General features: G+C 31.0%; 3 protein-coding genes and 2 long non-coding RNA genes across 14 annotated transcripts; 3 read left to right on the top strand and 2 right to left on the bottom strand.

Moving 5' to 3' along the window:
• Positions 1 to 738: 738 nt before the first annotated feature.
• LOC111277072 (uncharacterized) lies at positions 739 to 5,170 on the top strand. Of its 2 annotated transcripts, none has more exons than XM_022863212.2 (9): positions 739 to 1,048; positions 1,734 to 1,813; positions 2,175 to 2,245; positions 2,402 to 2,483; positions 3,033 to 3,148; positions 3,227 to 3,409; positions 3,653 to 4,111; positions 4,256 to 4,333; positions 4,757 to 5,170. In XM_022863212.2, exons 2-9 carry the CDS (start codon positions 1,765 to 1,767, stop codon positions 4,868 to 4,870), a joined length of 1,152 nt encoding a protein of 383 aa, XP_022718947.1. In that variant the 5' UTR covers positions 739 to 1,048; positions 1,734 to 1,764; the 3' UTR covers positions 4,871 to 5,170. The 2 variants fall into 2 exon arrangements, with proteins under 2 accessions (XP_022718947.1, XP_089620061.1); XM_089763935.1 differs by having other exon boundaries at positions 1,012 to 1,048; positions 2,334 to 2,483.
• Positions 5,171 to 5,205: 35 nt separating this feature from the next.
• Positions 5,206 to 10,823, bottom strand: LOC111277071 (sodium/hydrogen exchanger 2-like). Its single transcript, XM_022863211.2, has 15 exons — positions 10,363 to 10,823; positions 9,386 to 9,735; positions 9,143 to 9,261; positions 8,703 to 8,800; positions 8,513 to 8,572; positions 8,383 to 8,429; positions 8,094 to 8,288; positions 7,963 to 8,009; positions 7,618 to 7,684; positions 7,399 to 7,499; positions 7,162 to 7,263; positions 6,812 to 6,950; positions 6,662 to 6,724; positions 6,351 to 6,434; positions 5,206 to 5,926 (listed from the first exon to the last, which is right to left on the bottom strand). Exons 2-15 carry the CDS (start codon positions 9,560 to 9,562, stop codon positions 5,594 to 5,596), a joined length of 1,632 nt encoding a protein of 543 aa, XP_022718946.1. The 5' UTR covers positions 9,563 to 9,735; positions 10,363 to 10,823; the 3' UTR covers positions 5,206 to 5,593.
• A 4,014-nt stretch (positions 10,824 to 14,837) lies between these two features.
• LOC111277073 (uncharacterized) lies at positions 14,838 to 19,252 on the top strand. Of its 8 annotated transcripts, none has more exons than XR_016343665.1 (5): positions 14,838 to 15,557; positions 16,787 to 18,093; positions 18,329 to 18,400; positions 18,583 to 18,888; positions 19,020 to 19,252. It is a non-coding gene; the product is annotated as an uncharacterized LOC111277073 (long non-coding RNA). The 8 variants fall into 8 exon arrangements; XR_016343661.1 differs by having other exon boundaries at positions 14,842 to 15,261; positions 15,362 to 15,557; positions 18,329 to 18,888; XR_016343664.1 differs by having other exon boundaries at positions 14,847 to 15,557; positions 16,787 to 17,163; positions 17,249 to 18,093; positions 18,329 to 18,888.
• A 389-nt stretch (positions 19,253 to 19,641) lies between these two features.
• On the bottom strand, positions 19,642 to 20,301 carry LOC149518194 (uncharacterized). Its single transcript, XR_016343657.1, has 2 exons — positions 20,129 to 20,301; positions 19,642 to 19,829 (listed from the first exon to the last, which is right to left on the bottom strand). It is a non-coding gene; the product is annotated as an uncharacterized LOC149518194 (long non-coding RNA).
• A 1,600-nt stretch (positions 20,302 to 21,901) lies between these two features.
• LOC111277074 (uncharacterized) lies at positions 21,902 to 24,826 on the top strand. 2 transcript variants are annotated; one of them, XM_022863218.2, is made up of 6 exons: positions 21,907 to 22,119; positions 22,194 to 22,244; positions 22,509 to 22,560; positions 23,044 to 23,102; positions 23,787 to 23,832; positions 24,470 to 24,826. In XM_022863218.2, the coding sequence occupies exons 1-6, from the start codon at positions 22,051 to 22,053 to the stop codon at positions 24,595 to 24,597; spliced, it is 405 nt and encodes a 134-aa protein (XP_022718953.1). In that variant the 5' UTR covers positions 21,907 to 22,050; the 3' UTR covers positions 24,598 to 24,826. The 2 variants fall into 2 exon arrangements, with proteins under 2 accessions (XP_089620062.1, XP_022718953.1); XM_089763936.1 differs by lacking the exon at positions 23,787 to 23,832 and having other exon boundaries at positions 21,902 to 22,119.
• Positions 24,827 to 26,033: the final 1,207 nt, after the last annotated feature.

Raw genomic sequence — 26,033 nt, forward strand, 5'->3', positions numbered from 1 at the left:
TTTTTAAAAAATTTTAAAAATTCGAATCGATTCGAAACTCATGGGTCACGGATCAAGATGCCTTTCCTAATATTTCCTTTTAATTAAGAAAAAATTTTGATTAGCACTAGCTATTTTATTGACCAATAATTTTATTGGGCATAATCACCATTATATAGAAATATTAAATTTAGTGAAAATTCTTACTTTTTTTACACATTCCAATTACAAGAAGTTTGTTGTTAAGCAATTTATTTATAATTTAATTTCCAATTATGGTATTCAACTGTTAGAGTATAAGATTTCATTATAAAAGTTTTGAATTCAAAGAGTTATTTTCTGTTGTGTAATTCAATATTACAAGTATCAAAATATAAAATGATCAATTTTTTTTTTCATTTCAATTTGATAATAATATAGTATTATTATTGCTAATACAAAATCAGTAAATTATAGATTTTCTATAAACGAAATTAAAATATTATAACATATATTTATTATTTATTCAAAAAAGATTAATAATTTTGTTAATAAAATTATAAAGAAATTTGGAATTTTCACACAATATAAACAAAAGCAATGGAAAATAGGCAGTGCGTTTAGTTAGGGAAAATTGGAAAATAATGTTCACACAATATAAACAAGAAAGTTGGAAAATAGGGAAGCCAAAGCCGAGCCCAAGCCTAAAGCCATGAACAAAAGGCGAACGGAGTGCGTTTAGTAAAGGAAACGGCGGGTACAACCAACGCTCCTGTCCCGTCCTTTGGCTTTTTATTTCTTTCTCTCTTTAAAAACTTCTGCTGTCTCTCAATGCTTGTCCGTCACTTCTCTTCTTCAGTCTATTCTTTGCCTCCCAATTTCACCTTTTCCACTACCAAACACCGACCGACTCTCTCTCTCCCTCTCTCTCAAAAAGAATTTTTGGGACTCTCCGCTTTGCTTTCTTATTTATTTAAGTTTTTAGAATTTTAAATTCCAACAAATCCTTCATTGTCACGCAGCTATAAATACGCTCTCTGTTTCTCTCGCTTTACTCTCTCTCTGGCCAGAGATTCTTTCGTTGATACTGGTAAGCTTTCGCTCTTCTGATTTTCAAAAAATGCTGTCGTTTTTTTTTTTTTTTTTTTTCCATTTCGCGCTGAATTTCATGCACTCTGAAACTCGAGACCCAAATATCGGTGTCGTTTTGACTTGTTTCCTCAAGTTTTGATCTCCGGATATACGATGTCAGTACCGTAATGTTATTACCGTTTCTCTTGAGTTGAAATTCGAGTCAGTACTGAGTTCGTTTGAGCTTTCTTTTCTTTTTGTTTTCACAGTTTAATTTTGAGATCAAAATGTTGGAGTTTTGAGGTGTTTTAAGTCAAAAGGAAAACGAAAACGATCCGAGTTGAAGACGAGTCATTATTGGGATTTTGCTTTGAAAATTTTAAAACCTCTTCAGCTTTTTCTACTTTGATTTCAAAGCGTCGTCGCCTCAGTTACATGAACTCGAATGATCGCTTATTTTTAGTTTGGAATTCAAACAGAGTTGCTTCGAGTCTGATCTGAGTCTAAGCGCGTCCAACTCGATTTCCTTTTGACTTCACCTCCTCTTTTGTTTTTTATTGTTGTTTTGTTTATATCTTTATGTATTTTAACATCGAATACTAATTCGGATATTTTGAAAAATGAAAAAAAAAAAAAAACACAAATAAGCTAATTATTTGGATTATATTGCTTATTAGTATGATAATTGTAATTATTATTTGCAGATTAAGGTTTGGATGCTAAGTGAAGAAGGAAATGACTACCCAACTTTTGGAGATTGAGCCAAAGGAACTTAAATTCGTATGTGAGTGCATAATTACTTGATTGCTCTCTATTTTTATTACATAAATTATTTTTATAATAATTATTTAGATAAAAACACTTTTTCAATCTTTAATTTTTTTTTCTATTATTAGAAAAAATCAGTGCAAAAGAAGGATTTGTTTAAACCTGTTTGTTTTAACTCTTTTAATTTAAAAATAAATAAAAATACTAAACAGAGTAAAGAATAAGCCTTTTTTTAGCATTTGTAGTTAATTTTTTTTGTGGATTTGTTGTGAAATAATCGAAGGGGTTAATTCCGCCAATAACATAGGATTTTTTTAGCTTTGATAATTTTTTTATTTATTTGTTTCTCATTTATTTATTTATTTTTTGTTTGGTAGTTATATTGGAGAAGCAATGCCACTGCTCGGTTACACTTACAAATAACACTAACCAATATGTTGCTTTCAAGGTCTGCATGTTGAACCAGCACTTTCTGCTTTTCTCTCTCTCTCTTTTTTTTTCTTTAATTTATGTCCATTCTTTTTGAAATTTTTAAGGTTTATTTCATGAGATAGAAGGTTAGAATGCTGGATTCCAATGCAATTGGAGCAATGATATTTTGCAGGTTAAAACGACATCCCCTAAGAAATACTGTGTGCGGCCTAATGTTGGCATTGTAATGCCAAAATCAGTACGTGATTTTAAAGGTAAGGAGTTTTGTACATAAATGTTTTAGGATTGTATATTGATATGTGTGTGTGTAATGAATGAATTTCAAAGCTTAAGTGGCCTTGTAATGGCTCACAACTAATGATGTAAGAAAATTAAGATAGTGTTAGTAGATATGAGGTCACCTGACCGAGGGACCCTACACGTTTCAATGATTTTGCCATCTGGGATAGGGAAAGGATTGGGATATGCTGATAAGGGTAAATTTCCCAGCCTTTCAGGTGCTTTATATTTAGGACATGTTCCTCTGAAGTAGCTGGTTTCTATTGCATCTGATAATTCGTGATTAATTTCCTGAGAGTACAAATTTATTGAGGAAACAAAAATTACATACTTGACAAAACTGACGGCCTTAATCCTTAGGACAGTCTGCCATTGTGCTGCCTAGCTAGACAAGTGAATCAAAGCTAGTGATGCAACTTAGAAATAAAATATAGTACTGAATTTCTCATATTATGGTCTCTATCATTTTCTTTACTCCCTTGTGCTATGCTATATATTCTCACCTTTTTTTTTTTTTCATTTAGTTACCATGCAAGCTCAGCGTGAAGCCCCTCCTGATATGATATGTAGAGATAAGTTCTTAATTCAAAGCACAGTTGTCCCGGTAGAAGCAACTGATGAAGAGATTACGTCTGCCACAGTAAGTGATTTTTCTGCTCTTCTTGTGCTTAATTGATAATAATAGTAAGTGACTTTTGCTCATTGTTTTGCTTGACAGTTTGTCAAGGACAGTGGAAGATATATTGAAGAGAACAAGCTTAAAGTTACCCTTGTCAGCCCTCCTCATTCGCCAGTATTATCACCAATTAACGGGACAATGAATCAGGGAATAGATTATGATGCTTCAATTGCAAAAGAGCCAGTATTCAATAAAGTTGGGATTATTGCACCGCTGCTGACGGTTGGATCTACTTTGTCTATTTTTTTGGCGCTTAAAATCAAGTTATACATATATGTACTTGTATGTGTGATTGCATTATCTTTTAAAGGAAAATATATATTCTTTATAATCTGAAAGTGAACTTGCAGAGAATTTTTGTTTGAATATGAGATTTAAACACATACTTCAAGTCCATTGACGAATTTTATACCTAATACCTCTGAGAAAATTAATAAATTATCAATGTTCTCTTCACTACATCAGGTTGCCAAGGTTGAGGAGTCAAAGATGATAAAGCCTACAAAGGATATGGAGTGGAAGCCAAGGAAGGATATGTTCTATGCAGAGGATTTAAAGCCAACGAAGGATGCAGAGCTGAAGCTGAGGAATGATGTTAATATTGAGGACTTAAAATTAACAAAAGACATTGAGCTGAAGAATGATGTTAATGTTGAGGACTTAAAATTAGCAAAAGACGGTGAACTGAATCCAAAGAATAATAATTTCAATAGCAAGGAGTCAAAGCCAGTGAAAGATGCAGAATCAAAGCCAGTGGAGGATATTCTTGATACTGAGGAATTGAAGTCAGTGAAGCAAAAGGAGTTCAATGCATTGAAGGATGGCAAGGTGAAAACATTGAAGACTGTGGAGGAGATAAAGTTTGCTAAAGATGTGGAGGAAATGAAATCAAAACTAAATGACCTTGAATCTAAGCTAGGCGAGGTAAGTTTGTTTATATGACAAAGAATGATGCTTGATACTGAGTTAAAAAATAAGGTTGAATTATATTTTGCCATCATTAATTCGCATCTGTTGTCATGCCGCACTATAAAGTTTCAGTAACACCAGAGGTAATTTCCTTTTCAGGCTGAAGCTACCATTTCAAAACTGACAGAGGAGAGGAGGTTGAGCACTCAAGAGAGGAAGATCTTACAAGAGGAACTAGTAAGTTTTCTGTCTGTGCATTCTTCTTATAGATTCTTGTTATATGTTCCATATCATGTGTTCAGTCATGGACAGTCAATTCTCCTAATTACCTCTTTAGTGTGAACAATGATACCACTTTTTCAGGTGATTTTGTAGGCTTTTAGCTTTTGAACTGTTGATTATGAATGGTCATCATGTATATGTGTCGTCAAATGTCTTCTCTTTCTCCCTTTCTTAGAATAGGCCAGTGATTGTCTTTTACAATGTGGGTGGGAAATCGGAGGGCAGCACCTTCCACTTCGGATCATTTAGTACCACCATAGACCAATTTTCTATAGAGACTTGAGTCAAGGGCAGTTTTATTAGATTGCAGCAAAACAATGTATGTTTCAGTTTATGCGAAAGACCTGAATTATTGACAGTAAACTCTATATTATGCAGGCGCTATTGAGGAAAAAGACAAATCTAAGAAGAGTTCAAGTGGGATTTCCTCTGCTATTTGTCTGTATGGTAGCACTCATCAGTGTCCTCATCGGATGCCATTTGCACCATTGACAAAGAGCCATTCCATGTCATGCCGTTGCCTTCAACAATCATACAGGGTTTGTTTATAGTTAGAACTCTAGAGTATGAATACTCCTGATCAAAGCATGAGTGCACAAAAATTTGCATGTAAAGGTTTGTGTTTACCTGTTTGGCCAAAAAGGAAATGAAGAACATACGAGGTTAACCAGTAGATTAGGAACGGTTTTTTGTTGATAATTATTATCTTAATCGTGGAATTTTTATGAAACTTTTTACAAGCAAATGCCATGTAAAATTTCGTTGAGGATCAAATTAGATGTTGAATTCATCGATGTTTACTGCTTTAAACTTTGCGAAAAAGAGAATTTAATAAAAGACTACCTTGTACTTCCATCACACTTTTGACTTTAATATACCAAATGAACTTCTCAACGTGTGAGATAATTCATACATGCAGATGCAAAATAAAAGGGCAAGCCTACCAAAAGGCGATGCAAATCTTAAAAATTACATTTTAAACTCTCAAATATCAACAGAAGAGTACATTAGGATGTCAACATGGTTGTCGGAGGAATAAAGAGGAACCTTTACATGATATATACATATCAGAGGTAATAACAGAACTTACTGCGCTGGCTTCTCTCCAGTCTTGCTGAAAATTTGTCTCAAAATTTTCACAAGATGTTCATGTTTTTGTGACCAACTCCGATGCATAGTACATATATATGTTTTTGTACATCTTGTTCAGCCATCTCATTGCCATTGAGGTGGATTGTGTTCATTCCTTTCTGTAGGGGAGCCAGGAAAAAAGGGCACGAAACCCCGGCCACCAAACATGGGGCGCATGAATGCATCATCAAACTTGCGCCAGTAGTGATGAACAGTGTGCGTTGGAGTTGTAAGGAGTGCACGGATGCTGCCTGGCCGCTGAATTCCGCCTAGACTATCTTCAAAGGAGTCCTGGCCACTTCCAAGAAATGGCACCGTAATCGATTTTGGAGTAGATGGGTCTGAGAGCATGCTGGATGTTACTTTGGGATGTGGCAGCAAGAACCTTATTAGAGGTTTAGTCATTATACCAAAAACCTAACCAGAACCAATAGATAAAATAGTTAGTAACATCTCCATGAAACTCTTGTGCCTAAGACCAAAAAAAAAAACAAAAAGAGACTTGCGCAAAAGAAGGGATTTCGGACATTTGATTCGATAGTGTAAATAAACACTTCAGTAATGTAAAAATTGAATCCTCAGTTAAGACTAAAATGAGTTATTAAAAGCTAGGCTCTACATCTGATCTTTAACCAATGGGCCAAGAATGATAATTGAAGGTCCTAGTAACAATAATGCTCACTTCCCTCATTGGAAGAAAAATCAACAATTCGAACCTTTATGAATTAACAGATTATGTGATAAAGCTCAAATAACCAAACACATTACCACAAATGCGGTGTAATTTGGCAGAAACCATCAAATCTCTTGGCAGTTAAAATAAAGGCAGGAGACATCTTACCACAGTGCTGAACAGAACAACGGTTATAGTGCTTGTAATCATAATTGCATTCCCTCGCAATTGAGTGTGCCCTGCCCTTGTAAACTGCATTTATATTAAGTAAAAGTCTATCAGATGATATAAATCAAACAAATGTCTCCCTTTCCCTCTCATTCTATCATTAGTATTTGAACCTAGTTTCATAAAAGCATCAAGCATTTCTTTAATTTCCTCATAATCTTCTACCCAACTTTAATACAAGGAAGCTACTTTTTATCACAAGAAATAAAAAAGTTTCCCTTTATAATGAAATAAGATTATCCAGACTTTACCTGATTATATGCAAGTGCCATAGACACAGCACCTCTCATGAGACCAGCCCACCATATTATAATCTAAACAAAGAAAAACAAAGAAACAGTAATGTCAAATAACATCATTAATTGAGTTGGAATAAAAAAGCTAACACCAAGAACACATACTTGTTCCCTAAAGCTGATTTTTTCACCAGCTGATTTCTTCGCTAAGTTGGATAAAAATGACAGGGGAAACACAAAAGCTGCTCGTCCAGCCATAACCAGAGCTAGCAGTACAGAACTGACAGCTACTGATGTTCCAGGGCTGCAAAAAGGAGATCAAACACAATGTCACAACAGCAGATCATTCTGTCAATGAAGGTTGTTCTGTACAAGTTGCATGGGAGAAAAAGGAAATGGAAAAGAAAATTTAAAAATATATATCCGAACAACACATTCAAGACAATAAAGACTCATTGATACACGCTTTATGAAAATTTAGTTGAAGTACTTTCTAGCAGATGCATAGCACATACCTATCATTTACAAATCTCCACTTCTCAATGTCCAAGGCATCCATGCCAACATAAAGAAAGATAAAAATCTCAGCAACAAATGACAAGGTAGCAAAAGCATGCCTGTATTTAAACAAAAGAACTGAATCAATTGAGGTGTATAAAGAGTTAAACATTTGTTTGAGGTTTTTTCTTCTCCCAATATCAATGACTCATGACCATTGTTGCCCTAAGATAACAATGTGGAGGAGGCAATACTTGGTAGTTACTCTTGAACTCTCAGTAACATTGTGCCAGGTATAATGTGACATTACAATCCCACAAAAGAACACCGTGAGAATGCCGCTCAAATAGAACAGCTGCAGTGGAGGCAACATTAGAGTTATTTACGAAGCACATGAATCATCAAATGAGAAGCTCATATCAGAAAAGGAAGGGCTTCAAGAAACTGCCATATTATGCTAAGAAGAGTCTTACTTCAGCCATGATATATGAAAGGTATGCCATAAGCATCATAAGAGCAAACTCACGATCTGTTGAGTGCCTGAATCATGTCAAAATCAAGCACATTCAATATGAAGTCTAGATTTCAAAGATAGTGTACCATCAATACTGTACTGTAATAACAAAATTCATGTTCAATTAAGTCTCAGAAATTTTTTAATATAAAAAATTATTAAAAAAAAAAACTTTTGCTTAAACCTTCATTCCCTGGGGATGAGTATAGATTCTTGTAGAAGTATTTCAAGGTTGTTTGATGTGTAGAAGACAACTGTTAAAATACTAGTTGATGTGAAAACCCAGATGGCAACAAAAACATACCTGCCAAAGTACAACTTTTTGATGATGTAAGCACTTACCAGCCCAACCTGTTAGGAAAAGAAAAATATCACAACCTTAGTGGAAGTGCAGTGTTCACAGAATGAATCAGATTTGTATGAAAAGAGACTTACAACCACTCCCAGCATAGTGCTTGATAAAAATAAATACAAAAAGTTGCCAATAAACTCCAAAGCAATTCTGGGGTTGATATTAGTGAGGTCAAAACTCTGGATTGCATTGAAAAGCACCACTGATGTTGCATCATTTACAACACCCTCTCCAAAAACCAGACTGTAGAGTAGTGGAGTCTCATCCTGATTAAGCACCTGCACCATCAGCAGAAACAGCTTCACTTTAGCAAGTTTGATATACTAGTCGTTTCAATTTTGAAATTCTACTACAATTTTATTTTATGCATACCTGCAGTGTGCAAACAGAATCTGTTGCAGCAAAGATTGCACCAATTGCTGAAAATATAGGGAACAATAGTAAGATATGCAAACATGAACAAAGCCACTTTGAAAAATTAGGGAGTGATAAGGGCAAATACCTAGAAAATCTGCAATATCCAATGAGCCAATGTCCATTTCCTTAAAGAACTGAATAACACCTGTTTGAAGCATCAGAGTTGCAATCACAACCAGCAAAATTAGTCTTGGCACCACAAAAACAAAAGAGAAAAGAAAAGAAATTGTATCTGCACTATGTGTAAACTGCATCCATAAAGTTGTTGCAAATACCTAAAGATATAATTGTACAAGATATTAATGTACCAACAGCCCCAAACAGCACAATGGTGATAAAGTTACGGAAAAATTGCTTCTTTTTCACCTGAAACCTGGCAGAGAAAGCAGCGATCAGAAAGGCTTTAAGATGGCAAACATTTAACAAAATGTAGTCTTCATTTTTACTCGAACAAGTTTAAATTAAAAAATAAAGCTCAACATCATAGAAGACACCTATGTTCCTCTATTTACAATATTGAAAACATGGAGAAAGTCTTAATGTACTCAAGATCAAGCCATAATACAGAACTAAGGAATAGGTATTTACACAAAATAACGTTTCACATTGGATAAGTGTTGCATATCCATCTATTTTACCTTTTATAAACTATAATAAAGAATTTCCATATTTTCCATTCACAAGAGAAATGAAAATGGAAGGAGAACAAACTTACCCAGCATTGAATATAATAGGGGGCAGAAGATAAATAAAAAAAAGGTCTTCACTGAAGACTAAAAGATGTGAGCTTTTTCCCCCACTCGTCAACAAAATAATGACCCCAGTACATACACCCTGCCAATAATATCAATTAAATCAAATATATCAGACAAGTAAAACAGATAATCAAACAAAACTTAGCTGAATTGTTCATAAAAGAGTAAATCCACCCCGATAGATAGTCAAGAGAGCAACTCACAATGACAAGGGCAGTAATTGACTCATTCATCCATCGATTCTCCTCCAAAAGATGACCGATAACAATACAAGCACAAAGAAGCGCGACAAATAAGTTCATAGAGACCACAGACGCATGGTCTGAAGTTGACAGCGTTTGCAACTTGGAAAAGACAACAGCTAACTGCGGTGACACCATATTGATCTCTTTGTTTTATCACAATTTACAGAACAACCAATTGATTCTAATGGAATGCGGAGATAGTCCAGAGCTTTGGATTTAGATTTTCCTTCAACACTGCATATCTTCGAAAAGTTATGTCTCGGAACTGTCCATTCAAAAACTTTCAGTTCTCATAATCCTTAAGAACTCTGCATTTATAAAACCAATAAAAAGAAAAAAGAGTTAAACTCATTTCTTCGCATATTCAATCTAAAAATCTCAAATCTTTTTCATTTTTCATTCTTTATGTTCTGTTCTTGTGCTGCTCATTGTCTTGAACTCTTGATTAGACAAAATATAGAATACTGAAAATCAAAATAACTCGAAATATTGAGAAAAAAAAGGGAAAATTATTAATTTAAATTATATAATTAATTAAAAATGTAGGGACGAAGAAGAAGGTTTAAGAATTTAGAAATTCTTTTCAGTTACGGAAGTTAGATATTCGAAACGATTTTCCTAACTAAAAACAAAAAACAATAATTTTTTTCTTTCTTTTTTTTTTTTTTTCCTTCCTGCACTTTCTTAGCAATCAAACATAAAAAAAATGATTACCGTTCGAGGAAACAACAACAGCAACAAGCATGAAGACCGCATTTATAATTCAGCTTTGAACTTTATTCTTTTTTACAAATACTTTGCGATTTCATTAAATCAAAACAGCAACACACGTCTAAACAAACATAAAAAATTTTCTCTGCTTTTACTTTCCGCCCACAATCTCAGTAACCAAACACCTAAAAATTAAAAAAAAAAAAAAAAAACCTAAAACTTACGGAATCGTTTTGGAGAATCAACAGCGGGCATCAACAAAGCATTCGTGTAATCGTATTTCAGCTCCTTTCAACGTTTTTTTTTTTTTTTTTTGCAAATAATTTGTGGTATTATCGAATAAAAACAACAAGCAATTTCAAGAAGCAAGCGAATTTGAAGAGAAAGCTTAGGGGAAAAAACAAAAAGAGAATCCAAAGTTCCACCGTTTCGAAATTTTCCCACGTGAATCTTCGACTCTCCCACCAATCTTGCAAAATATTGCCGCAATTTTCTTTTTCTTTTTCTTTTTTCAGCTTCAAAATTTTTTGCTTTTGATGGGAGAGAAATAAAACAAAAGCGATAGAACGTTGAAAGATTTTCGAAAATGCTTTAGATTTCTGGTTTTGAGAAATAAAATGAAGCCTTTTATTTTACGAGAAAATTCTGGAAATAAAGAGAACAAAAGTAAGAAATTTGTGGCGACATAGGGACAGTAGAAGGAGAGGCGTGGTAAGCGGGTGACTGGTGAACAAAAGGAAATGGTGTTACATACGGCCGAGGGGGAAAATTAAAATGTGAAATTAAATCAAAACCGTTGATTTATTGATGAATTTGTCACTGAGTGAATCAAGTGGTTTTGAATGATTGTTTAGTGCGGAATGGGTGTAGGGGAATACGGTAGTTAAGAGACGGAAACAGTAACGCTCGTGACAGGCTGCCGCTTTACGTCTCCCTCCTTTAAACAGTTTAAAATTAGATGTTTAAATAAAGTAAAGTTAGTTCTACCTTTAGGCTTTTAGTTTGTTTTTGTTAAAATAACAAAAAAAAAATGAAAAGAAAAAGCCCTAAAATCTTTTTATTTTACTTATAACTTTTTATACTTTTATTATCCTTTTAAAAAAAAATTTATTTTTTATTTTATTTTTAAATAAATTTTTAAATTTGAATTTCTATTCAAATAAATTATTAATTTGTAATTTATACTTAAATACATTTTTAATATATATAAATATTTTATTAAAATAAAAGTTTATTGGGATATAAATAAGTAAGTAGTTATTTAAATACAATAATATATAAAATTTTATTTAAAAATAAAATAATTCAATTTTTAAAAATATTTTACCATTGTTTTTATTTAATTTTTAAGAGTTAAAATTTTAATACATGTTTTATTTTTAAAAAATAATTTTTTCTTTTTTAATATCCTAAAAATATATGTTATCCTGCTCACTTAACAAATATTGTTATAATGCATATTAATTTAAAAATATAATTTTATAATATAAAATAATTTTAATTTTAAAAAATAAGTTTTTAATTCAAAATAAATAATATTTACTAATCTTAAATGATAAATTTTTTCACTATATTAATGAAAATTATATTACCCTAAAAAATTATTTAATCACTCTCAATTATCTAAATTCATTACCACGTAAAATCATTAATATTTACAAAATACAATAATTTAATGATTATATATAAATTTTTCATATTTTTAAAATCATCATTCCATACCACACATAATTAAGTATTGCATGTGATCCGATCCCATCTAATGGTATTTGTTTAGAATAGTCAGCCTCCTCAAAGAAGCCTCACGAGCAATGTCACACCTTTTTTGGATGGCCATGGACCCTCACGGATCTGACCATAAAGTAGTTCTACTTTTTGTTTCCTTCCTCTTTAATCTTAATTTTACCTTTCTTTATTTATTTTATATGGTAGGAATGGTAGTTGATATAGAATTACTTGTTTTAATGCTAATATAAATTCTCTAAATCAATTTACCGTTGTTTGTTTCACGAACCCTCAAAATTTTACTTCTATTTGAACAGTTTCTTTAATATTTCAAGCGACTTAGTGTTCTAGATAAATACCCAATGCTAGGCAAGACATAGTTTAAAATTAAAGAGGGAATTTTTACTATAGTAATTGAGATTAATATTTCATATAAAAAATTAAATATTACCTTTGTGAATGTACTAAGGGGATTGGATCCAATTCGAAGTACCCACATTCTAACATATTTAATTAACAAAATTTACAAATTTATAATCACCATTGAATAAATTTTTATATGTGAAATAAATTATTACACCAACAAATTCATCAAGTTCCATTTTAAACAAAAAAAAAAATTTGTTGAAAGTTTCTTTTTTAGTGATTATGGTTTAATTTTTATAAAAACGTCTACCGTTTATTAAAGTTGTTCATGTGCCAATCATTTGTCAAGCCTGGCGGCTAAGTCTTAGACAAAATTTTTAAGTTTGAGTATGATTAGACTCAAATTATTATTTTATTATTAAAATTTTATAATAATTTAAATTTAAATATAAAATACACTTAATAATATTAAAATATTTTAAATAATAAACAAACTTTAATAGACTTAAATGGTATGAGCCAATAAAATTTTTAAAAGTATCAATCAATTTGATTTAGTTTGATAAAATTTATGGATATTTTATTATAATATTAAAAAATTTATTTTTAAAATCGTTCAAATAAATTAAGTAAAGATAAAATTTGAAAATATCCTAAAAACTTTATTATTACAAAAAAAAAAAAAAAAACCTCTTGTGACGCTCGGACAAGTTTTTTTTTCTCCATTGATTTGTCATATAGTACATTGAAAAGAAGATGGATTCAAGGATGAAATTAATTTCCAAATGTTTAACATAGTGTAAAGGAGTGTTAATCACGTAAATATGATTAAAAATTCAGTTTAGAATTGGCTACTTCCACGTGTACATGTATAGAAATAAGGCTAAAGCCCTAAAGTTTAGACTTGATTGATGATTGCGACGTTGTTATTATCCCGACAAAATTTTCAGCTTAAATAGTTAATTAAATAATCAATTATAAGCCGTCTATCATATGATAATAATATCACTGGCATTAACTTATTACTATTAAGTAGATATTTTTGTCGTGTAATAATCAAATTTTAATATTTGATAAATTTAAATAAAAATAAGTAAATATTTTTACTTCTATTAATTAAACATTTAATGTTTTATAAAGTATTTTTAATCAATAATTATTATATTATGATTTAGATTTGAGATTGAAAGAGTCCAAATGTAGTAAAACAAAAGTTTTATCATATCATAATCTAACCAGACAACAGTTCTAAAAAATTAATATTTTTGGTCATATTAATATATAATTTAATGTTGATGAGAGGAGATCCACCTGTTTAAAAATTAACTTATTATATTTGATGTAGCTCCACATCATATATATACATAATATTTTATTTTTTTTCTTATTTAAAATTATTAAAATTAAAATTTTAATATTTTATCAATAAATCATTATAATTTTATGTAATTATTTATATAAAAAATAACATTTTTAGTTAAATATTAAATATTTATTGATTTACAAGTCAAGCAACCTAAAAAAAAAAAAAAGAATTACAATTATATTTTGTGATTTGGACAGCTCTGATTTCTGTTGTTTCATGCTAGAGCTTATTTGGATTGACAGCATTTACTAGCAACTATCATGAATGCACATCTTTGGTTATGTTATTTTATTATCCATGATCTGATTGATTTGCCTCCAAAATTTATTTCAGATATATATAGCGGTGCTGGATCTCAACGTTTTTTTTTTTTTTTTTTTTTTAATAATCTAACACTTAACCGTATCATATTATTAATTTTAAAAAAATTAATATTATGAATAATTTTTAAATTATAATGAAATATTTATTATTTTATTTAAATTTTAAAAATTTATTATATGATAATAAATTATGAATTTATCAATTAATATGATATTTATTGTTAATATAATTAATTTTAAATGATAATATATTATAAACAAATAATTTTTTAAATATTATATTAATAAATAAATTTATAATTTAAATATCATATTAAAAATTTTTTAAATTTAAAAATCATACTAAATATTTTATTAACCCAAAAAAATATTCGTGACATTAACCAAATTAAAAAAAAAATTAAGACGTGTACATTGAATTTCTAAATATTTTATTAACTCAAAAAAATATTCGTGACATTAACCAAATTAAAAAAAAAATTAAGACGTGTACATTGAATTTTATAAATATAACAATATCGCTTGGGCACAAAATCTTGGTGTCTTGTTTGAACAAATTCGTGATTACTGATAAATGAAACTTATTAGATCACAATATTATTTTTGGTAAAATTTTGATTAGATCAATTGCTTTTCAAGCCCGTTTCTTTGGTCAGGTTCAAGTCGAGTTCTTAGACAAAATTTTTAAAATTAAGATTAAGCCGCAAATATAAATAGTAAATAAAAATTTAATGTTCAAAATATTAAAAATATTATTATAAAGATATTTAAAATATATAATTAACTTGCATCAGACTTTGAAGATTGTTGTTTTGCTATGGCCCAAAAAGTTGTTTTATTGGGCCACGAAATACAACTAGTACAAGATTAAAGAATAAGAAAGACCAAGCTAAACCAAAGCGTTGGGCTTTCCCTTCGGGTCTTAACACTATTACGAACTTAGATCCGTTAGACTATACCCGATCCATCCTCGCCCGAATATGGACTTTCTTTACCGCAAAACCCCGAAATCTTTTTTTATTTTTTAAATTTTGTTGATACTGTTCCTCTGTCAAGGTTCAAGCTTCAACTAGGGGTTTTGATTTATGAATTTTTTTTTTTCTAATTTCCTAGGCTTTTTCATTTTCCCCCAAATTTCACTCTATCTTCACAAATTTTCTCTTCCGATTTTTGTTCGGTAATTCACGTTAACCCTTAGTGAAGAAGAAGAAGAAGAAGGAGAGGAGGAAGGACTGGCGACATGGGTGCACAAAATCAGAGGACCCGAGGTGTTGGCATGTCATCCATTGCAAGTCATTCTCTTAGCCGATAGCTTTGCCACCAAGTTCCGTGAACGCCCCAAGGTATCCGTATAAAAATACTTATTGTATATTCGTATACGTATGCTACTCAAATTTTGTTATTTTTTTGGTTTAACAATAAAAATTGTTTCTTTTATTGAAGGTGTTATTGCTATTAGTGAATATTCTGATAATAGATTACATATTAGCGCGGCTTGAATCCGCGGGAGTGGAGGAGGTTTTCGTGTTCTGCTGTGCTTATTCCAAACAAGTTATTGATTATTTGGAGAGTTCGGAATGGTCTTCTCAACCGAATTTTTTGGTTATAACCATAGAATCTCACAATTCCATCAGTGCTGGTGATGCTTGGTTTTGATTTATGAACGCCATATGATATATATATATATATATATATATATATATATATATATTAGATCTTTCCAGTAAATGAAGAGTATTTTTATGATTTCACTTAGAAACATGTTGATAAGATGAGACATTATTTGATGCACTGCTAATAAAATTTTTTAACTCCTTTAAAGACTCACACATATCACACCTTTTTTTTTTCTTAATTAGTTTTGTTTTTTTTTTTTTCTAAATATACACTAAGAGGCATGTGTTACCTTACTAATCCCACTTTTGTAGTCTAAAAGTTCCACTGTTAGTATATTTGATAATTTCTCTAAAGAGATTTAATGCATTTTACTTGAAATTAAATGCTCTTAGTAATGAGGAACAAGCATCTAGTTAAAATATTGAGTAATGTTTTATCCACGTATATGTTCTTAGTTTCGAGTATTAGGAGGTTTGTTCGCTTTCCTTGTTGTTAAAGTAGTGTATTCATTTCGTGTGTTGGTATTTTGGCAACGACTCCACTTGCTGCAAATTCTGCTCCCCATAGTTGTTGAGATTTAAAGAATTATAGAAGCTAATTATAGATAACACTATGTTAAGATTGGTAGACTTCCATAATACATGTCAGAACAAATGTTAGAATTGGTTAAAATTATAGAAGCTAATGTCTAATGAATACCAAACTATAGAACAATATGTTAAAATTGGTATACTACCAAAATCCATGTGAAATAGACAACAGGTTTTTGTTAAAATTAGAAATTGGATTATGATTACAACTTTGACATGACTTAAAGACATAAGGAGGTAGTTACCAGCTGCCTCATCTGTCATGTCTGGATCCTGTTTCTGTTGCCTAGCCATGGGTGAGTTTTGGAATTTGGAGCATTGAGCTGTTGGTCTTTGAGCATAATGGATCACCTCTATTAAAATGTGACCTGGTTACTGCCATTAATATATCATAATTGTTGCTATAGGAAGTCAAAGTTCTTTTAAATTTAGACAAGTTTTCAGTATTAAAGAAATGAGGACCACATTACTAAAGTTCTTTTTGGTTGGACTTCATTTCTCATTATGTTTAGATCTTTTATAGAGTTTATAGTTGGGATGCGTTTTTATTTTGGGTAGATTTTTGGCAATTAATAATCTTATGTTTGGATCTTTTTACAACATTCATAATTTGGAGCTTGTTTCACTCAGTATCTCCTGTTTCTTCCCCGTATCTTTTCAGATACATGGAGATTTTGTTCTTATCAGTGGAGATATAGTGAGCAACTTGTTGCTTACTTTGGCACTTCAGGAACATAAAGAGAGAAGGAAAAAAGATGCTAATGCAATAATGACAATGGTTGTTAGACAGTCAAAACCTTCTCCAATCACTCAACAGTCTCGAGTTGGTACTGATGAGCTCTTTATGGCTATCAATCCTGACACGAAATTGAAGAGGGTTTGTATGTTATGAGGATAAAGCAGAATATTGAAGAGGGTTTGTATGTTAAACAGCTTCTATGTTATGAGGATAAAGCAGAATATTGAAGAGGGTTTGTATCTCTTGATAAAACGCTGATAGCTGATAATCTTTCCATCGTTCTGCACAATGATAAACAGGTTCATTCTTCAAATCATCCATTGAAATTCTCTGGTTACTTTTCAGATTAACTATTATGCCATCATTAATTTTTTTTTGGCACAGACACCGAAAAAGGAAGCTATTGATATGTTGGTGGTAGGTTTGATCTTTTTGTGGTTATGGGGCAAATCCTTACAAATTCTAGTTGCTTTTCTTTGTAGCGAACAGAATTTTTGTAAATAATGACAAAAAAGATATCATGTGTATGAATGTTTAATTGGTTGGCAAGTATTTGATGCCATAAAATTCTTGCTCATTTCAATTGATAGTTAGCAGTCAATATTTATGCTTCTTTGCTATTATATACCTGTTATGCAGATTTTTACTTATCTCCAATGGCTTTTTTTAACATCACGTTGTTCTTTATTAATTATTTATTCTGAAATATAGTTACCTTTTATTGTAGACAGTTTTTATCCATTTTCTCTGTCGGTTTGTGTTTGATCACCTGTAAGATAATTTATTCTCCCAGAATCAGAAAGAACTTTAAACCTTGACTTCAACCTAGGTCCATTCTAAGTTTCTAACTTTTTCTAAGCTACACAACTTGAAAGCTTTTGCTACTGGCACCAATAATGTCATTCCTGTGTTTCTGCTGAATTGTTCAATTATTTCAGCTATGTATCTGCATAAAAGATGTGATTCTGAGATGTCTATTATACAAGTGTACATCTTCTCTGTAGTCAATCCAGTTATGCTCATTCCCACTTAAAAAAGAAAAGAGAAAACACCTACAGAACACTTTATCTTTCATTATTGACATCAATCTCCTTGCTTAACATGTTTGTAACCACTAACTTGTTTGTCTTCAACCTATTCGCATAGGTGAATTGCATAGAAATGCCGTGGATGTAATCACAACTTGGCAAAAACTTTTGAAGTCTTTCCTGCATGATATAGATGAGGAGGTTTGTGTTGTTGATCTGGTGGAAATTTCTGTATCTTTTATCTGATTAAATATTAATTACAAGCTGAAGGGAATAATACTTGTTTTGGACTTCTACATCTAATTTCATTCTTTGTACCATTGATCGGATGGGTGGGGTGACTTCTAAGTTTTTATACCACGTCAAAATCAGTTTCTAGAAATGCACACTTTTCCTATTACAATTTTGTGCTAAACTTTCTGGTATTGCCAAACAGATTGAGGTCATCTTGAAATTTGAAGAAATATGCCTGGAATATGCCAATGCGTTCTCCCCCTTGTTTCCACAGGTATTTCTAACAACATACCTAGATATAGTAGGTTTAAATGTGCAGAGAGAGATTGGTTGATAAGATCTGGCTAGTAAGGTTTTTACAAAGTTTCTGTAGCCTATGTCACAATTAAATGGTTAACCTTTTAATGGCAAACAACTAAAAAAACATATTGTGCATTACTCCATGATTTGTCACAGTAAGCATTCAATAATTTTTATGGTAAACCCGATTTGCTTAATCAAAGGGAGTAGGTGCAGACCTAGAGATGGCAGTGAAGCTGCTAACTTGGGTAATTAGTCTAGCTCCTCTACCATTTTGATGATGTAATTTGCAGGGCAATTGCCCTTTATTCATGTATTTGTATGCTTCTTGACTTGATAATGCATCTTCTATATGATAAAGAAATTCTACAAGAAGATGCTATTTTGAGGTAGGCCGATGAGAAGGAAGGGGTAGATGAATCAGATAAAGTGTTTCTTAAGCATTCAGAAAAACTCGTTGAGGTAAAAAATTGAACCAACCTTTTAGTTTCCTAGTGTTTTTAGTATTGTGCATCCGGCTTTTATGATTGTCAAATGAACTTCATTGCTTTGCTGATGTGTCCCCCTTTACATATTCCTGGCTTTTATTGTAGTGGTTGAGAGAGGCAGAAGAAGAAGAAGAAGAAGATGAAGATAGACACAACCATGCCATGGCAAAACCTTGGTACATATTCGCAATTTTGTTTTCGTGTGGCTAAGAAAACCTTCCAATTAGCCATCACGAATGTTGTATGGAAACGTGCAAAAGCTGTCCATATATGCAGATTGACTTATCTTAATGATTTTAATTTTTTTTCTTTTATTCAATAATCTTTTTTTTATGTCAGGCATTCCAATTTTCATAACTATTTTTTCAATGATTAATAAAGGTGCCTTTTTTTATCTTTTGGGAAAGAAAAATATGCTTCATAATCCCCCTATCAAATCACAATATATCCGAATACCTGTCAAGATCATCAATGAATTTTATTATTTGGAACATAGTAACAAGTTTTAAGAGTTTAGAAGTAATAAAGAAATAAATAAAAGGGTGATCCATCAGCCTGTATTTGCCATATAATTTATCTGGTGAAACTGAATAAAACCAAAAAATATACAATATCCATCCATTTTCAATGAAAAAAACATCCCCACACTATCAGGATTCATGAGCCTTCATCAATATCATTTAGCTAAACAGAATAAACAGGAATAGTAGAATTTAAATCCAAAAAATAATTAAAATAGAAAGCACATATTTAGATTTTTATTTAATACACAACACAACACAAAACAAAATACAATAAGTTGAAAAATTGAAATGAGCTAGTTAAAAAGGACGTGGCCCAGGTGGCCCTGGTGGCCCACCGAACATTGGGCCACAGCAGCTTTCAAAGATGCAGCAGCAGCACAGCACATAAAAACTAGAATACACAAAAATAAAATCAAATTAGCATCTTAATAATAATAATAATAATAATAATAACAACATAAAAGGAATACAATAAAGAAATCAAAATAAAATAATCAGGAAAATTATTGATGATTCCTTTGATCTAGGTGGAAAATTTTCTTCCATCACCATTTGATCTCAATTTTTTAACCTGTTTTTGATTCATTTGTAAGTTCTATTCACACAAAATGTAGACAACTTATGTTAAACTCCCACATGTACTTTGAACTTCAATTCACTCTTTGCAAATATAATCAAATGGCAACTCACCATGAAGATATAAGACGGCAAACACCACCACAAAAAAAATCAAAGCAGCCACATAGTCCGGGCGGCCCCGGCGGGCCTCCTGGCGGCGGTCCCCATCCTGGTGGCGGCATCTCTCTTTCTCTTCTCTTTACACGCTCTCTGTAAATTCAATGAAGATGATGAAATTGCGCAATGCATAAAAGTGTTGTATAGTGCTATTTATACACCTAATTCCACTAGGAGAAAGGGGCTTAATGGCTAAGTATTCCGGAAAGTTCCTACATAGCTCATGGTGTTGGACCAGTAAGTATAATCCATCTGCTATTCTTTCAAGTTTCAACCTACTCTTCAAACTTGTATCTGCGCCCTTCCATGGTTTCAACGTGCCTTTTTCTTCGGTTTGGCAAAAAGGAGCCCAATACACGTGTAAGCATAAAACTTAAAATCTTATGGCTATGTAAAATATAAGATCACGGCAACTCAAGACTTAAATAGATTTGGAATAACATCCCTCTAATAAATATTTTCTGGCAGAATTACAACTTAGGGATATAAGGTGTGAATAACACAAAACAGAATCTAAATTATGATTAGAAGCAATTGACTATAGGTGAAAAAATTCAATTTGAATATAAATTAGTATATAAAACAAAATTTAGTGGATGTACGGATATCACCACTTTAATAACATACTTAAATTGTTGTAATTTGCAAGAATTTGGTGGAAGGAAATGAATATACGTAAACTTTTGAGTAGACAAATTCATTTTTACTTTTGAGATTAATATATTGACATGAGAAGATACAAATATTTAACTTATTGTTGATCCATGTTTTTAATTATTGTAAGATAATATATTTAAGGTTAAAATATTAAATAAGTTTTAAAATTATTTTATTATTCTTAAATAAATTTTTATATTTTTATTGTATTTAAAAATATTTTGATATTGATTTATGTATATTAAAAGTTTATTTAGGTATAAATTAAAATTTTAAAAATTTATTTGGATACAAATTAAATATTAAGAATTTATTTGAATATAAATTAAAAATTAAAAATTATTTGAATATAATAAAAATTTAAAAACTTATCTAAATAAAATTATAAAAGCTTATAGACTTCTTTATTATTTTAGCCTATAATTAATCTGTGGCTATAACCATGTGAGGTTGGACCGAATTAAATAAATACAAGAATTATAATTGGTTGGCCTTAATTACAACCTAATTGATAATTAAATCATTTTTATGATTATAATTATCTACATGATAGTTTAAGGAAATATATGATTTTGAATAAAAACAATATTGTAGCGAAACATCTATAAAACATAGTGAGAAGATAATAAAATTTCGTTGGATAATTATTTATATGCATATATTAACAATTGAAGATAGTAATTCATAACCAATTTTGTTATACAAAAAGGCTATACTTAAATAATTATTTACTTAAAAAAATTATAAATATTAAAATTTAAAATTTAAAATTATTAGATATCATTTATTAAATATCATTAGTAGGTCTCAAATTTAATTCTTAAATAAAATTTACTAATATATACTTTTGAAACAATTTTTCTCAAATGATTGGGTTATGATTTTTTTTTTCACAAATGAAAAGAATTAACCAATCAAAAACCTCCAAAACCCAAAAAGTTGAAGCCCAAGTAGCCGAAAGAGCTGAAGTAGAAGCATATCCAAGAGCCCAAACAAACAACCAGAAGTCTCTATTTGCTTTGGGCCCTTCGCTCACGTATCAATGTCAGGTCAAATACCATGTGGCAGCCACTTCTGTCTATTCTCCTCCTGACTTAGCCAAATCTCCCCTTCCCTAAAACCCCTTTTATCTAGCTTCAGAGGCGTTTATGTTTATGGAGGGGTTTTGTATTTGGTCTCCAAGACACTAGAAAAAAGCAAAAAAAAAAAGAAAAAGAGCAATGACTAATTCTAACGCTAGATCCAATTTGCGCTGTCATCACTGCGCTGGCCCTCTTTCCAAAGAGATGGTAATAAACTTTACTTACATATTTTTCCTTTTTTTATTTTTTAATTTTAAAAGATTTAATTTTTAATGGTGCAGGAAACAAGTGAATGGACTGTTGCTCCTCTTGTGAGGGATAGTTTTTCTATGGTAAAATTTTTTTTTCTATATGTTGTTTCTTTTTTTTTTTTTTTTTTTTTGGTTGTGGGGATATGGGATTTGTTTTGCCGATGTTTTTAACCCTTTTTTGGCTTTTTCTTTGATTGTATTTTGGAAATTTGGATACTTTTTCAGTTTAATAAAACTGGGTTTCCAATATTACTATGTTTGTTGCAGTTTTTGCGTCATCTTTTATTTTGTATGTTTATGCTTTGGAGGGTGGCTTATTTTTTGTGTTTATGGTTGTTATTTTAGATTGGCTCAGCTGTTGGTGGCACTACAAGCGCATTCTACGGGTTCAACCATGGTATATTGATATGTTTCTTCTTCTTTTTTCACTCCCTAGATGTAGTTCAGTTCATTTGATTCGATTATATTGCTGTAACTTGAGTTTCTATGTAACTGTCATGGCTTCTTTAATGGAGTATCTTTGTGCAATGCCATAAAAGGTCTTTCTTTAAGGGGACAATAGTTTCCATGTTGCCTTAGAAGAGTTAACTTTCAAATGTCTTTGACGTTTACTGTTTCCTGTCAAGGATTGATTTTTACATAATGCAACTCCTTGTTTATTCTGTTGGTTTTCACTTGTCCTACCTTTGAAATATGAATCATGAAATTTATTCTGTTGGTATATTGCTATTATTTATTTTATGCATTTACTATGCATAGTTGTTGCTGTTTGTTGTCTAGTTGATGTACTCGATAACTCTATCTGGTCATAATAGAAGTCATTTCCCTACATGTGGAGAACAGAGTTTAGTTTGTCTTTCTGACGTGTTTTTTGGTGCAGTGATGCCAATGGTCAGGAGGTGGGTAAAGGGACCCATGTGGGTGCATTTTCTCGTTGGTGTAAGTTCTTTATGTGCCAAATCTCTTGGTTTATCAATGTATTGTTTGAGTTGGTTTGTAGTCTTTGGGTATTCATTTACATTTAAGATATGAGAATACTCTTGAGGATAGGATTTGTTTTATTTGGTAATCCTATGACTTAATTTAAAGTTCTTCCCCCCTTCCCCTAATAAACCCCGACTGAAGAGTCAAGAGCTAGTTGAACTCTCCTATCCTCAAGTTTTTCAATGTTATGAATGTTGTTCCAAGGTCTCTAAGGTGTTGTTCATTACTTGGACTCGTGGTCTGCTATTTTATATCACTTTACTGTATTTTAGATTCCTTTGTTGTGTTCATCAAATAACTACATTCTATTATGATAACTGATAAGATGTATACTGTCCATGTTTAGTTACTGCACCTTGTTGGTAGTCATGACTCATGACCAAGTCAATGGTGATTACTGCCCATTAATGCTTTGGATGAGTTCTTTGTCAAGGTTAACACATTTTCATGTTCTTGTGATGCTGCCTGCTTGTCAAAAACCAATTGGTTTATGGCTATTCCTGCTGGTTCAGCACTCATCTTCCAACCCCTCACTTCATGAACATAATTTAGGCTGAAGTTTTCTTACTGCATGGTATGCTTATATTTTCTTCTCAATGGAAAAAGGATAACTTATAACTCTTCTTTATTTACATGTAGGCACCACCTGTGATAGTGTTTTCTTCTGCTTGTGCAGGGTTAGCAGGTTAGAAAATTTCTCTTAAATGGCTATCTTATGTATTTTTGACTTAAATTATTTGAGACTTTCTTAGTAGGACTATTTTGTGCACAAAAAGGAGCTTTTTTTTTAATAAATTATTATTTCGTCTTTTCATGTATGCCAAGCTCCTTTGGTATTTTACTTATGAATATGTTCATATCATTAGGTTGCCTAGCCAGTTGATTGTTGTTTCTTTATTGAGATTTTGAAGAGTGTCTAAGGCAATTGTGTGCTTCAAATATTTCCTGATGTTCTTCTCCCAAAATATTTGAAAATATATTCTATTATTGTCATGGGAATGCCTCTGTGCTTTACTAAACCTAGTTGCAAAAAAGCAATGGTCAACAATATAATGTTTTACCTTCCTCCACCTGAAATCCATTGGCTAAATGTTTTGTTAGTAGTAAAACCCATGTGGAAAGATACTAATGACAAACTCTTGTTATCGGTGGATTGTTTGTTTGGCATTCTGGAATCTCCATTGAGTATGTATTATTCATTCCCTGAAAAGATAGGATTATAACACCATCCTGGAGAAATCTTTCTTCATTAAATAATATTTGTTTGGACTTATAGTTGCGGCATGACAACTCTGATGGTATCTCGTTTGAAAATCCCACAGGTGGTGCTGTTCCAGCCCTTGCTCAACTTGCTTCTTCCTCTTACCATGCTGCATTCTCGTCTTCTTCATTGCCTCCATCTTCACATGAAGATAAGATGCATAAGTCCAGGACTTCCTCTACTTTGTAATTATATATATATATATAGCATTTATTTCACATATATTTCATTTCAGAGAGAAAGATAGAGATAAAGGTTTGCCTGTGAAGAAGCCCATTACCTTGAAATGTTGTAATGTTTCAGGACACAAGCTTTTCCCGTTTTGGGTCCTTTTATAATTTAGGTTTATGTTGATATTTATTCATTTTTCTGCAATGAGTATTATGTTATATGTTAAATAATAAAGAGGCTTTTTGCATTTTTGTCTTGCTGACTTGGTTCTGCTCATCTCTTACCCTATTTTCGTTGCTTTTAGATGTTTATGATTTCTTTGTGGCAATTTGTAATAAATAGGCACTTCACTTTTTGCTTTTATTCTGTATCTTCTATAAGAATGGTGGATCTGGCAGGAGCACAAACAGAAACTAGAATCCATGAACTGAGAACAACCATGGAGTCATGATGATCTTTGACATCATCCTGGGTATTTGGACAGAATATTGATTCTTTCAATGGTCAAGCTCTAAACATCATACTTGGCTGGTTGTCTCATCGTGTTCCATGCTTTGTTTCGGAGAAACTAACTGATATCTTTGTCTATGTGCGAACTTCATGTAACAGCTGTAGTTTCTCTCAAAGAATGGATCAGAGACTTGAAGCTGATTGCAATTTGCCACAGATATACCAAAATTTTTTTCTGCCTTAACTTCCGGTTGGGGATGTCAATTTTATCCCTATTGATTACTCGAATAGAGATAAAGATTGTATTATATTATGGGTACAGGAACGAGAATATGTATAATTTTAAATTTATTTTAGGTATAAAATGGAGACTAATAATATAACACTTGTTATATATTTATACTTTACATATATATTTATGTTATATTTAGTAAATAAATTTTTATTAAATAATATAAGTTATTATTTTAGATTAATCAAAATTAATATATTTTTATTAAAAAAAATATATATTAATATATATTTTTAAAAAATTATCTAGATATAAAAGTTAAAAATTTAAAAATTAAAGAAAAAATTATTTTTATTTTTTAAAAAAGTTATATGTGTGGAGATTATATATATTCATTAAATATTTATGCAGATAAAAAAAATTTAAAATATTTATTAAATATTGATATAAAAATAAAAATAATTTAAAAATCCAAAAATGGGAGGGATAATGGCTATTATTATCATATCCAACCCAGTTACCGACTTCTGACAACTCTTATCATTTCTTGTAATTTTTTGTATTTCTTTTGCAGTTGAGAAACAGGATTAAGATTTTTGTCATTATTAATATCGGATAATTTGTCTGTCGTGAAAATCATTAATAGTTTATATATTTTATTATATTTTATATAAAAATTAAATATTATAATTTATATTAATATATAAAACATAAAATATATATTTTTATTTTCATATGTAATTTTATTAAAAATTTAAATTATAATATTTTC

The sequence above is a fragment of the Durio zibethinus genome, chromosome 7, assembly GCF_047325235.1.
Source record: "Durio zibethinus cultivar Kanyao isolate XHJ-2024 chromosome 7, ASM4732523v1, whole genome shotgun sequence".
NCBI classification, from domain to species: domain Eukaryota; kingdom Viridiplantae; phylum Streptophyta; class Magnoliopsida; order Malvales; family Malvaceae; genus Durio; species Durio zibethinus.

Excerpts from the sequence above, each read along its gene's own strand:
- LOC111277072 (XM_022863212.2), top strand. The coding sequence starts at position 1,765 with ATGACTACCCAACTTTTGGAGATTGAGCCAAAGGAACTTAAATTCGTA. Across the intron at positions 2,246-2,401 it reads ACCAATATGTTGCTTTCAAG|GTTAAAACGACATCCCCTAA; the intron begins GTCTGCATGTTG and ends GATATTTTGCAG. Across the intron at positions 4,112-4,255 it reads TTGAATCTAAGCTAGGCGAG|GCTGAAGCTACCATTTCAAA; the intron begins GTAAGTTTGTTT and ends TTTCCTTTTCAG.
- LOC111277071 (XM_022863211.2), bottom strand. The coding sequence starts at position 9,562 with ATGGTGTCACCGCAGTTAGCTGTTGTCTTTTCCAAGTTGCAAACGCTG. Across the intron at positions 8,801-9,142 it reads CCTATTATATTCAATGCTGG|GTTTCAGGTGAAAAAGAAGC; the intron begins GTAAGTTTGTTC and ends TTTCTCTGCCAG. Across the intron at positions 6,435-6,661 it reads TGGCACTTGCATATAATCAG|TTTACAAGGGCAGGGCACAC; the intron begins GTAAAGTCTGGA and ends ATATAAATGCAG.
- LOC111277074 (XM_089763936.1), top strand. The coding sequence starts at position 22,051 with ATGACTAATTCTAACGCTAGATCCAATTTGCGCTGTCATCACTGCGCT. Across the intron at positions 22,120-22,193 it reads GCCCTCTTTCCAAAGAGATG|GAAACAAGTGAATGGACTGT; the intron begins GTAATAAACTTT and ends TTAATGGTGCAG. Across the intron at positions 23,103-24,469 it reads GGGTGCATTTTCTCGTTGGT|GTGGTGCTGTTCCAGCCCTT; the intron begins GTAAGTTCTTTA and ends AAAATCCCACAG.